Source organism: Phocoena phocoena, chromosome X (assembly GCF_963924675.1).
Source record: "Phocoena phocoena chromosome X, mPhoPho1.1, whole genome shotgun sequence".
Lineage (NCBI taxonomy): Eukaryota > Metazoa > Chordata > Mammalia > Artiodactyla > Phocoenidae > Phocoena > Phocoena phocoena.
This window is the reverse complement of record NC_089240.1, coordinates 48483664-48498039: the sequence shown is the minus strand read 5'-3', so window position 1 is coordinate 48498039 and position 14376 is coordinate 48483664. Positions and strand designations below refer to the sequence as shown.

The following is a 14376-nucleotide window of genomic DNA, read 5'->3' as shown; positions in this document are numbered from 1 at the left end:
TCCAAAAAATTGCAGAGGAAGGAAAACTCCCAAACTGATTCTATGAAGCCACCATCACCCTGATACAAAAACCAGACAAAGATACTACAAAAAAAGAAAATTACAGACCAATATCACTGATGAATGTACATGCAAATATCCTCAACAAAATACTAGTAAACAGAATCCAACAGCACATTAAAAGGATGATACACCATGATCAAGTGAGATTTATCCCAGGGATGCAAGGATTCTTCAATATACACAAATCAATCAATGTGATACACCATATTAACAAACTGAAGAAGAAAAACCATATGATTATCTCAATAGATGCAGAAAAAGCTTTTGACAAAATTCAACACCCATTTATGATAAAAACTCTCCAGAAAGTGGGCATAGAGGGAAATTACCTCTACAAATAAAGGCCATATACGACAAACCCACAGCAAAGTTCATTCTCAATGGTGAAAACCTGAAAGCATTTCCTCTAAGCTCAGGAATAAGACGAGGATGTCCACTCTCACCACTATTATTCAACATAGTTTTGGAAGTCCTAGCCACGGCAATCAGAGAAGAAAAAGAAATAAAAGGAATACAAATTGGAAAAGAAGAAGTAAAACTGTCACTCTCTGCAGATGACATGATACTATACATAGAGAATCCTAAAGATGCCACCAGAAAACTAATAGAAGTAATCAATGAATTTAGTAAAGTTTCAGGATAGAAAATTAATGAACAGAAGTCTGTTGCATTGCTATACATTAATGGTGAAAAATCTGAAAGAGAAATTAAGGAAACGCTCCCATTTATCACTGCAACAAAAAGAATAAAATACCTAAGAATAAACCTACCTAGGAAGAAAAAAGACCTGCATGCAGAAAATTATGACACTGATGAAAGAAATTAAAGATGATACAAAGAGATGGAGTGATATACAATGTTCTTGGATTGGAAGAATCAATACTGTGAAAATGACTATACTACCCACAGCAATCTATAGATTCCATGCAATCCCTATCAAATTACCAATGGCATTTTTTACAGAATTAGAACAAAAAAACCTTAAAATATTTATGGAGACACAATAGACCCCAAATAGCCAAAGAAGTCTTGAGGGAAAGAAAACGGAGCTGGAGGAATCAGACTCCCTGACTTCAGACTATACTACAAAGCTACAGTAATCAAGACAATATGGTACTGGCAAAAAAACAGAAACATAGATCAATGGAACAGGATAGAAAGCCCAGAGATAAACCCATGCACCTATAGTCAACTAATCTATGACAAAGGAGTTAAAGGTATACAATGGAGAAAAGACAGTCTCTTCAATAAGTGATACTAGGAAAACTGTACAGCTACATGTAAAAGAATGAAATTAGAACACTCCCTAACACCATACACAAAAATTAACTCAAAATTGAATCGAGACCTAAATGTAAGACCGGACACTATAAAACTCTTAGAGGATAACATTGGAGGAACACTCTTTGATATAAATCACAGCATGATCTTTTTTGATCTGTGTCCTAGAGTAATGGAAATAAAACCAAACATAAACAGATGGGACCTAATGAAACTTAAAATCTGTTGCAAAGCAAAGGAAACTACAAACAAGATGAAAAGACAACCCTCAGAATGGGAGAAAATATTTGCCAATGAATCAACAGACAAAGAATTAACCTCCAAAATATATGAACAGCTCATGCAGCTCAATATTAAGAAAAGCAGAGAACCCAATCCAAAAATGGGCAGAATACCTAAATAGACATTTCTCCAAAGAAGACATACAGATGGCCAAGAAGCACATGACAAGCTGCTCAACATCACTAATTATTAGAGAAATGCAAATCAAAACTACAATGAGGTATCACCTCACACCAGTTAGAATGGGCATCATGAGAAAATCTACAAACAACAAATGCTGGAGAGAGTGTGGATAAAAGGGAACCCTCTTGTACTGTTGGTAGGAATGTAAATTGATACAGCCACTATGGAGAACAGTATGGAGGTTCCTTAAAAAACTAAAAATAGAATTACCATATCACCCAGCAATCCCAGTACTAGACATATACCCTGAGAAAACCATAATTCAAAAACACACAGGAACCCCAATGTTCATTGCAGCACTATTTACAATAGGCAGGTCATGGAAGCAACCTAAATGCCCATCGACAGATGAATGGATAAAGAAGTTGTGGTACATATATAGAAGGGAATATTACTCAGCCATATAAAGGAAAGAAATTGGGTCATTTGTAGAGACATGGATGAATCTAGAGACTGTCATACAGAGTGAAGTAAGTCAGAAAGAGCAAAACAAATATCGTATATTAACGCATATATGTGGAACCTAGAAAAATGGTACAGATGAACCGTGTTGCAGGGCAGAAATTGAGACACAGATGTAGAGGACAAATGTATGGACACCAAGGGGGGAAATCGGCAGGTGGGGTGGTGGTGCTGTGATGAATTGGGAGATTGGGATTGACATGTATTCACTGATGTGTATGAAATGGATAACTAATAAGAACCTGTTGTGTAAAAAATAAAATAAAATAAAATTTAAAAATTAAAAAAAATTGGATAGAAGATGAATAGACATTGTCCAAAGAAGACATACAGGTGGCCAACAAGCATATGAAAAGATGTTCAACGTTGTTAATTTTCAGAGAAATGCAGATCAAAACAACAAAGAGGGGCTTCCCTGGTGGCGCAGTGGTTGAGAGTCCGCCTGCCGATGCAGGGGACACGGGTTCGTGCCCCGGTCCGGGAAGATCCCACATGCCGCGGAGCGGCTGGGCCCGTGAGCCATGTCCGCTGAGCCTGCGTGTCCGGAGCCTGTGCTCCGCAATGGGAGAGGCCACAAGAGTGAGAGGCCCGCGTACCGCAAAAAAAAAAACAACAAAGAGATATCACCTCACACCTGTCAGAATGGCTATCATCAAAAAGTCTACAAATAACAAATGTTGGAGAGGATGTGGAGTAAAAGGAACCCTTCTGCACTGTTGTGAATATCAACTGGTGTAGCCACTATGGAAAACAGTATGGAGATTCCTCAAAAAGTTAAAAATACAACTATCATATGCTCCAGCAATTCCACTCCTGGATATGCATCAGGAAAAACAACAACAACAAAAAAAAACACTAATTCAAAAAGATACATGCACCACAATGTTCACAGTAGCACTATTCATAACAGTCAAATATCGAAGCAACCCATGTCCATCAATAGACGAATAGATAAAGAAGATGTGGTATATATATATATATATATATATATATATATATATATGTATATATACACATACATACACACACATATACACACAATGGAATATTACTCAGCCATAAAAAAATGGAATTCTGCCTTTTGCAGCAACGTGGATGGTCCTGGAGAATATTATGCTTAGTGAAATAAGTCAGACAGAAAGATACTGTATGATATCACTTATATAAGGAATCTAATATATAATACAGGGAATTCCCTGTTTGGCCGGTGGTTAGTACCCAGCACTTTCACTGCAGGTTCAATCGCTGGTCGGGGAAATAAGATCTTGCATGCTGCATGGCACAGCCAAAAAAAATAAATAAATAATACTATCAAATGTATATGCAAAACAGAAACAGATTTACAGATATAGAAAACAAACTAGTGGCTACCAAAGGGGAGTAGACAAATTAGGGGTAGGGGATTAAGAGATAAAAACTACTATGTATAAAATAGATAAGCAACAAGGATATATTGTATAGCACAGGGAATTATAGCTATTATCTTTTAATAACTTCTAATGGAGTATAATATGTAAAAATGCTGAATCACTATGCTGTACACCTGAAACTAATATAATATTGTAAGTCAACTATGCTTCAATTAATAAAAAAAGGTCAAGGATATTGTGGACTGTTTACTGCCGTTGCCAAGCAATATCTGGACCTTGAAGATGGCTTTGGAGATAGTAGTGCTACTTAGCCAGTAAACAAGCAAGACTCCATTCTCTATCAGGATCATACTGAGCTGTAGGAGTTCTGAATTATGAGAGATGTTCAGGAATGCAGCCCTTACACAAAATATGACTATGCTTTATTTTTGGAATATGAGAGAAAGTGAATTTCAAGGAAAGGCTGGGTGAGATAAAAGATAATTGTTTTGAGGAGGGGAGTGACATGGACAGAGCTATTTCTGTGATATTTAACTAGCTCCTTAATGAAGGATAGATTAAAGAAGGAATAAGACAGGATTTAAAGAGGTCAAAATGGAAGCACAAGGAAAAATCTTGGTAAGACATTTATGAGACAATTGGATAAATTTGAATATTAACTGCATATTGGATGATATTAAAGAATTATTGGTAATTTTTAAAGTACTCAATCCATAATATCATTATCCACAATATCATTATCAAGTGGTATTATGGTTATGATTTTAAAATTTTAGATGAAAGATAATATGGGCCTAAACTCAGAGAATGATGACGGGCAAGAGTAGGCAGTGTTCTCTTGTTCTGACTTTCTTTAAAATACCCTCAGAGCATGCTGAGCATGAATAAACGCACCAAGAAGTACCCACATTTTACTCACAGAATTTAGCCAGACAGCCATCTGCTTTCTCCCTCTGCTATGCTATGATATTTTTGGTTTCTCGATTTACAAGACCTCAACCCAACTCACGCCTTGTTTGTGGTCCACATATTGCTTCAATCTTCCCCTCTAAGACATGTCTTCTGTGATTTGTCCCACTGTTTGACATACTTCTAATGTAATGGGTGGATTCATTCATGGGTGGATTCACTCCATCCAGGTAAGGTAAGCAGTAGAATTCTGTTGGTGGGGAGGGGGAGGATGTGGAGAAGTTGTCAAGAATGGCTGTGCTGAGCTTAAAAATTCCTTCTCCTCTGAATCCCTCATATAAACTTAAGCTCCTATTTTTCCCATATTTCCTACTTGTCCCTTCACCTAACTAGCTCCTTTCCCAGATTAAAGAGGCAGACTCCCAGGAATATCTGGGATAACAGAGATTATCCTGATAACACTGAGAAATAGAGTTACAACAGAAAGCATAAGAAGAGGTTCGGTTGGGAATTCCCTGGTGGTCCAGTGTTTAGGACTTGGGGCTTTCACTGCTGTGGCCTGGCTTCAATCCCTGGTCAGGGAACTAAGATCCAGCAAGCAGTGGGGCATGGCCAAAAAAACAAAACAAAACAAAAAACAAAAACAAAAGAAGAGGTTAGGTATAATATTGTTTTTCTAGAAGTATATAGACTGTGGGTGCAGATATAGAAATAAACAGTCTGCCAGTATACATTAAGGAAAGATCTAGTTACATTTTCAGGGACTTTCTGCACTCTCGGCTTTAGTCCCAGAAACCTAAGGAAGCTGAAGTTCTGAATGTTAAATATAAAATGGAGATTACTTTGTCAACCTCACTATCTTTTGCTAAATAGAGGCCATCTCCTAGATCTTGAGTGTTGCCCGGAATAATGTCATGGGTTCAAGGCCTTGTGATTAGCTAGTACTCAATCCACAGTTATTCATTATATTGACAAACATATTATTCAGGAAAATCCAAAATGGAAACTGACTGATGAAAGTATAGAACTTGAAGAACATATAAGCTATTCTTATTGCCTTGACGAGATAAGATGTTGCAGGGTCCTGCTTCAGCAAACCATCATGAGTTGTCCTTCTGTAGACCAAGTCTGCCCTGTGGTCTAACAAAAACCCTGTCCACAATAGGGCTTCAGTCATTACTCTTCTTCTGCCATCATCACAGGACTTTATATTTTTAAATTTTTTTTAACATCTTTATTGGAGTACAATTGCTTTACAATGGTGTGTTAGTTTCTGCTTTATAACAAAGTGAATCAGTTATACATATACATATGTTCCCATATCTCTTCCCTCTTGCGTCTTACTCCCTCCCACCTGCCCTATCCCACCCCTCTAGGTGGTCACAAAGCACTGAGCTGATCTCCCTGTGCTATGCGGCTGCTTCCCACTAGCTATCTATTTTACGTTTGGTAGTGTATATATGTCCATGCCACTCTCTCACTTTGTCACAGCTTACCCTTCCCCCTCCCCATATCCTCAAATCCATTCTCTAGTAGGTCTGTATCTTTATTCCTGTCTTACCCCTAGGTTCTTCATGACCTTTTTTTTTCTTAGATTCCATATATATGTGTTAGCATACAGTATTTGTTTTTCTCTTTCTGACTTACTTCACTCTGTATGACAGACTCTAGGTCCACATGACTTTAAAAGAAATGTTGGAAGACCAGTTGTTTGGGTTGTATTGTTTTAATGGTAACTTCCTCAAATCATATCATCACATATTTCGTTCTGTCCATATCACTTTCAAGTGTACCTGTTATGCCTAAGTGAATCCAGCCTGTAGCAAGGATTCTCCGGCTTGTGAATACTGTATTCTGCACGTATGCTCCCTCAAGAGAACAGACTGTGCTTGAAAGCGGCTCTCAAGGTTTACCTTACCGTTACTTGCTTTGTGACATGAAAACATAATAGGATAAGCATTCCATATCTACATATTACTATAGTGAATGATTTTTGTGTGCACTGAGATTTCTCTTTAAATACGGTCAAAGTAATTTTAATAAGAATTTCAATATACTGTCTGAATTCTTTCATATTTTGAATATAGCTATCCTTATGGTTAAAGAAAAAACACAGACTATCTGGTTTACCTTCTCCTTGTACATAGCATACTATACTTGAAGGTTCTGAAAAAGATATAACATAAGAAGTGAGTATGTTTTCAGCCCTAGACTTTCAGAGATTTTTAAGAATTCTCACTAAGATGACTCAAGATGGCTCCCCATTCCACTTTTCATTGAATAAAATTACCACAGCTTTGAAAACTCATTTGAGGATTGATCTAAAGCTGTGTCATCAGATTTTTCTCTTTAAATCAACTTTTTTAATTTTCAGTATTGTGTGATGACTTCAGGTTTCAAGTGTTCTGTAGTCAGTCAGTACAGAACTCTCTCTCCCTCTTCAAATAAAGAGAATACTTTACCCATTAGATATTTTAAAACTTCAGGCTGCAGCTTTCAAAGATTTCTGAGTATATGAAGGAGCTTAGGTATGGGAAAAATACAGAAACTTGGGGGTAATTTGCAGAGAAGTTTTAATTTCCACAGTCCTTCCTCTCAAATGTCCAGAATTCTAATCAGACTTTAAGGCAATTTGAGTTGACAAAAAAGAGTTATTTATTGATATATCACCACAGAGGTTGGATAAAGGCACCTACTGCCTTCAATTCTAGAAAGAAACCCAGAGAAAAGGTGGTTAATTTCACAATTACCTAAGCTCTTGAGCATTTGATGAAGATAGGTAGAAAGGCCTTGGGAGGTGGAGGGTCAGGGAAATCCATTGCTTAAAACAGCTCTGATTTAGAGCTTGAAAGTGGGAAGGCAAGGCTAGAAAGAAAATGAAAGAATAAAATACTCCAGACAGCACAGCAGGTGGAAAGGAGAGGAAGGAGTATTGTGACGGTAATAAGATAAAGCTCAGAGGGCTTCCCTGGTGGCACAGCGGTTAAGATTCCGCCTGCCAAGGTAGGGGACACAGGTTTGAGCCCTGGTCCAGGAAGATTCCACATGCCACGGAGCAACTAAGCCCGTGTGCCACAACTACTAAGCTTGTGCTCTAGAGCCCGCAAGACACAACTACTGAGCCCACGTACCACAACTACCGAAGCCCATGCGCCTAGAGCCCATGCTCCACAACAAGAGAAGCCACCGCAATGAGAAGCCCGTCCTCCGCAACGAAGAGTAGCCCCCGCTCGCCGAGAAAAGCCTGCGCACAGCAACGAAGACCCAACGCAGCCAAAAAAAAAGATAAAGCTCAGGCTCCTCCCAAATAGAAAGAGGAAAGTTGCTCTTGTACACAGGTCTCTTCTAGCTTTGCTCTGGGTTTAGACTAATCATTTTCATGCCCAGGTACACATGTATGCACATATATGTGCACATTCATTGTTTAAATAAAAAGTCACTTTAACCCTCTGAATCTCCAGTCCTTCTCCAATAAGGACATCATGTGTTTGGGTATTAGAGAAAGGAGAGGTGGATGGAGTTGGATATTATTAGAAAGTTAGGTCTCATCTAAACCTAGAGGGAATTCAAATTTTACGTCCCACCATCACAATAGCATCAGGAAATTAAACACTATAAGACAAAAGAATTAATCAATTTGTACAAACTAATGAAGTAGGCAATCCTAAGGGACTGGGAAAAAGTATCAAGCATAGTAGCAGCTACATCCAGGCAAAATGAGGTCAGAAATGCATATATATAGGTATATACATATGTATGCATGTATGCATATGTGTATTAGGTATTTGATAATAAGATGAAACATTTTTTCTTCCTCAGAGCATCTAAGATTGTTTTTGGTTGGTGCATAGATAAATTATTTTATTTAAATAGTTATATATTTATTTATTACATATTAGAAAAAGTATATACATAACACATTGTAGTGGGCTGAATGGTTCCCCTAAAAGATATGTTCATGTCCTAATCCCCAGATTAGGGGATTCTCCTGGATTATTCGGGCAGGCCCTAAATTCAATAATAAATAACCTTATAAAAGACACACAACTACAAATAGAACTACCATATGACCCAGCAATCCCACTACTGGGCATATACCCTGAGAAAACCATAATTCAAAAAGAGTCATGTACCAAAATGTTCATTGCAGCTCTATTTACAATAGCCAGGAGATGGAAACAACCTAAGTGTCCATCATTGGATGAATGGATAAAGAAGATGTGGCACGTATATACAATGGAATATTACTCAGCCATAAAAAGAAACGAAATTGACCTATTTGTAATGAGGTGGATGGACCTAGAGTCTGTCATACAGAGTGAAGTAAGTCAGAAAGTGAAAGATGAATACCATATGCTAAAACATATATGTGGAATTTAAGAAAAAAAATTGTCATGAAGAACCTAGGGGTAAGACAGGAATAAAGACACAGACCTACTAGAGAATGGACTTGAGGATATGGGGAGGGGGAAGGGTAAGCTGTGACAAAGTGAGAGAGTGGCATGGACATATATACACTACCAAATGTAAAATAGATAGCTAGTGGGAAGCAGCCGCATAGCACAGGGAGATCAGCTCAGTGCTTTGTGACCACCTAGAGGGGTGGGATAGGGAGGGTGGGAGGGAGCAAGATGCGAGAGGGAAGAGATATGGGAACATATGTATATGTATAACTGATTCACTTTGTTATAAAGCAGAAACTAACACACCATTGTAAAGCAATTATACTCCAATAAAGATGTAAAAAAAAAAAAAACACACAGAGGAGACACGCATAGAAACTCAGAGAAGAAATCAATATGAAGAAACATGCAGACATTGGAGTGCTGAGGCCACAAGTCAAAGAACATCTGCATCCACCAGAAGGTGGAAAAGGCAAGGAACAGATTCTTCCCTAGAGCCTTGGGATGGTTTGAGGCACTCAAAACACCTTGATTTTGAACCTCTGGCCTCTAGAACTGTAAATTTCTGTTGTTTTTAGCCACCCAATTTGCAGTAATTTGTTGTGGCAGCCCTAGGAAACTAATACCCCACATCAAACCCAAAATTCTCCAGACTGCTTAGGACAAAACTAATATAGGTATTTATTTATTTTTACTGATCTAATTTTTTAAGTAAGTAAATAATATTGATGATAAAGATATGGCAGAAATTGTGAAAGTGGTACACAAGTAACTGAAGTTTGGGAGACAAAGAATATCACTGTGTAAATGAGATATTTACATGAAGCTCTTGACAATTAGAAAACAAGTAATAAACAGAGCCACGTTGAGTGACTGATACAGATAATTTAGCATTCCAGGAGTTCAGGGCACTAGAGATTAGTGAGAGTTGGGGTTATCAATGAAAGTTTTTTATGGAAGAGATGAAATTAGAATTTGGGTCCTACAGAAAGTGTGCGATATGGTAAATTAAACAGGCTGAATGAAACACATTCCAGAAAGAAAGAATGGTATGGGAAAATGTGGCACTGAGAACCATTGAGAAATGAATGACCCATTTATGTAATATTATAGAAACATTGTTAATTTTCCTGGGTATATTAGTATTGATGTAATTATGTAGGAGAATGTCATTATTTGTAAGTGATGCATGATGAATTATTTAGGCTTGAAGTTTCTTGATGCAAGTTACTTTCAAAGGTAATAAGTGAAAAAGAGAGAGAGAGAGGGAGAGAATCACAGAGAGAGAGGCAGAGAAAGAGAGAGAACATATTCAACTATGTGAAAATATGTGCCAAAATGTTAACAATATGAAGTTGGAGGGGGGAAGATATGTATGATACAATATGAACCTTAAATATGCTCGTACATTTTTTCCAAGAAATCCTACTTCTGGGAAATAATCAGAAACCATAAACAAAGGGCAGGTGACAAGCAAGTACTCATTCATTATATGGTATGGTGATGTAGGAATTCAAAGAAGTGAGAGCAGGATGTGTGTACTGAGCTGGACACCCATCCACCAATCCTACCTCATGACATAAACAAATCATGTAATGAACCAAACTAGGAGGCTTCTGCCCACTAAGATGTTGCCAGTACAATATAACATTGTACTGTTATAGAACACAAGCTCTGGCCCTGGGACATGGTTAGTGTTTTCTGGTCATGTACCACAAGTACCCCAGTTTTACTAAAAACAAGATATCTTGGAAATGTCAAGAAACAAACAAAACAAAAAATGCTTAGATCATCTACTATCCAGAATTTTCTATACATTGCACTAATTTCAAAGTGACCTCAAATTTTGGAACCTTACTCTACTTAACACATGGAAAAACATTTTTTGAATTGTATTTAGGTGTACTGAGATTTCAAAATAAGATAGCTATACATGCTTGACAACATTTCACTGAATTTTTTATTACAAGTTTAATCGATTTTTATCTAACACTTATACTCAGCTTCCTCTTAGTATTTACTACAACAAAGCACCCGCAACCAGCAGAAGTTTTGCAATAATTAGCAACTTTTGATGTGCTAATAGTTCCTAAATGGCAACAGCTACAAGTAAGGTAAATAAGACATTGCATTGGATTTAATGTCATTAAAACAGTATAAGGGCATCTCATCCATATGCACATGTAACAAACAAATTCAATTGTACACCAAAGGCAAAGCATTTAATGATTAAAAACATTTTTTTTCTAAAATATGACCCCTAAATATCAGCCAGATACTTTATCTGGTGACTTAAGTAAAGAAACAGATCAGTACTGGATACACAAAATTGTATGCTCAATTTTACAGGCAATTTAAGGGATTTTCAAGGATAATTTTGACTGTATTTGGTTTTCACTTATGCAATAACATTAGAACTCAACCGTGAGCAAGATGGGACTTCAACATCTAACACAGAGTGCTTAGCTGTAAAAACCAGGTAATCTGCTTTGAATCCTTGTTCGGGAATGACCAAGGTCACAACTTTCTTATCTGTAAAATGGGAACATTAAGAATACATATCTGTGATGGTTAATTTTATGTGTCAACTTGGCTGGGCCAGGTGCCCAGATATTTGGTCAAACATTATTCTGAATGTTTCTGTGAAGAAGTTTTTTTGGGTGAGATTAACGTTTAAATCATTGAATTTTGAATAAAGCAGATTACCCTCCATAATGTGGGTTGGCCTCATCCAATCACTTGAAGGCTTCAATAAACAAAGACTGATCTCCAAGGAAGAACAAATTCTTCCAACAGTCTGCCTTTGGACTAGAACTGTAAAACTTCTATGGCTCTCCAGCTTGGCAGCCTACCCCATCAGATTTTGGATACACTAGGATTCCATAATCATGTGAGCCCAATTTCTTAAAATCTTTCTCTCTCTGGGGTGTGGAGAAAAGGGAACCCTCCTACATTGTTGGTGGGAGTGTAAACTGATGCAGTCACTATGGAAAACAGTATGGAGGTTCCTCAAAAAAACTAAAAATAGAGTTGCCATATGATCCTGCAATCCCACTCCTGGGCATCAATCCGGGACATAGAGAACAGACTTGTGGTTGCTAAGGGGGAGAGGGTGGGGGAGGGATGGATTGGGAGTTTGGGATTAGCAGATGGAAACTATTATATATAGCAGGAATAAACAACAAAGACTGTATAGCACAGGGAACTATATTCAGTATCCTGTGATAAACCATAATGGAAAAGAATATGAAAAAGAATATATATATATATATATATATATATATATATATATATATGTATGTATAACTGAATCACTTTGCTGTACAGTAGAAATTAATACAGCATTGTAAATCAGCTATACTTCAATAAAATAAATATTTAAACATTCTTTCTCTATAGATAGGTAGATAGATATAGATATATTTGGATAGATCTATAGATATAGATATATTTTTATTTTATATGTAAAGATATATATTTATATAATATATATATATTAATTATATATATAGACAGATAGATATAGATACAGTAGATAGATATAGATAGATACATAGTTTATGTATATCTATAGATAGAGAGAAATTGAGAAATACACATTCTGGTGGTTCTGTTTATCTAGAGATCCCTGACTAACACACTACCCAACAGTTATTGTGAGGATTAAATAAGACATTGCATTTAGTCTTCAGAGTGCCCCAAATATGAACTAGTGCTAGATAAATGACTGCTGTTGTCTACGAAGTGTGTAATCTTGTCCCTATAGCCTTGATCCCAAAGGCTATGCTTCTTTTACGCCAGATTTACTCCCTATTTGAACCAGAAACCCAGGCATCCAGGTACCTCCTGGAAACCTCCCTTCATTCACCCCTTCTCAGCTCCCAACATGTTGTTAGAAAGAAAAATGAGCTTCAGCTCTATGACAGTTACCAGATACTCAACACTATTATGGCTCAATATTAGTATCTCATTTTCTTGATAACTGACCTGTTTGAATATATGCTTTGAGCCACCTTCTGAATTAAGTTGGACCTCCAAGTTGTTTATGAGTTGATCCATATCTGGAAAAGAATCAAGGGAAAGATAATTTAAAAATAAAATCTAACCCACTATACACATACAGTATGCCATTTACGCCTGGTTACTCTTGTTTGTATTCTATGAACATTATTTTTCAGGACTTACTAGATACTGAGAAGTCAGTATTTGGACAACGCTCTAATTTACATATTCTACTCACCAAGATAGCTCTGACTGGTCCCCAGCAATACTAGCTGCCTCCTCCTTTCACATCCTGTATGCATGTGAATCTGTTTCTTCCAACCTGTCCAACTAGTACTACCTTCACAGGAATATCATCATAGCTACATAGTTTCCAGAATCCTCCCCTTCCTGGCCTAGTTCTCATTCTAAAGAGTTCCATGCTCCTGTGTGGATATTTACCCTAATGAACTTGCTTACACATCAGCGCCGAATCTCTCTAAAGAAGCATTTTATCTTCCTATTTCTCTTAAACATACAAGCCAAGTGGGGTTAATATAAGCAATTTTTAATTTCCTTTTTAGATACTTCTTCCTCTTTTTTATTTTGTTTTTCTTTTCTGTTTTTTAGGTTTTTTTAAATTGAAGTATAGTTCATTTACAATGTCATGTTAGTTTCAGGTGTACAGCACAGTGATTCAGTTTTCTCTCTCTCTCTCTATCCATATATATATATATATATATATAGTCAACTAAAACAATACTCACAACCTAAAAGTTGATAGTTACGTTTTATTTGGCAGGAAATTTTAGGACTTCAAGCCCAGGATGCAGTATCTCAAGTAACCCTGAGAGAACTGCTCTGAGGAGGTGAGGGGGGAGCTAGGATATATAGGAGCTTTGCAACAAAGGGCAGGTAGTTGGAACATCAAAAGATTACTGTTAATTAAAGAAAACCAGAAATCCCAAGTTAAGGAAATGATTGTGATGGCATAGAGCAGTTGAATGAAGCCACCAAGTGTTTACTTTTTCCTCTTATGAAAGTAAACACTTGGTGGCTTCATTCAGCTGCCCTACACCATCACAATCATTTCCATCATTAGTAGCTACCAGCACCTCTTCAACCAGATTTCCTTTGATTTATCTACATTCATCAGAGATGAAAACATTGGGTAAGAAAGATGAATTCATAGCTTGCTTTTGACTTAATTGGTCAGATTTCAGATTACACTGTCTCCAAGTCAATTACAATTAGTTTCCTCATTTATGCCTTGGTTGCATTTCAAAAGACAGTCCATAAATCAGTTAATTGTTTTGGATGTCAACTACATTTACCCATAGAAATGTTCATTTTACAGGTCACTTCACAATATCCTTTTTAAGACCTAATGTAGTTAAAATACAGCAAATGAACAACCTGCAAGGATACAAATTATAATACAG

General features: G+C 36.9%; 1 protein-coding gene across 3 annotated transcripts in view; it reads right to left on the bottom strand.

The window, feature by feature from the left end:
• KLF8 (KLF transcription factor 8) overlaps positions 1 to 14376 on the bottom strand; it is a 64634-nt gene that overhangs the window by 34055 nt on the left and 16203 nt on the right. For 2 of the 3 annotated variants that reach the window (XM_065900495.1, XM_065900497.1), the window contains exon 1: positions 12941 to 13012. The exons of the other annotated variant lie outside the window; for it this stretch is intronic. In XM_065900495.1, coding sequence (XP_065756567.1) covers positions 12941 to 13012 — 72 coding nt within the window. Of the gene's footprint in view, positions 1 to 12940; positions 13013 to 14376 lie in introns of those variants that run through there. 3 annotated transcript variants of the gene reach the window in all.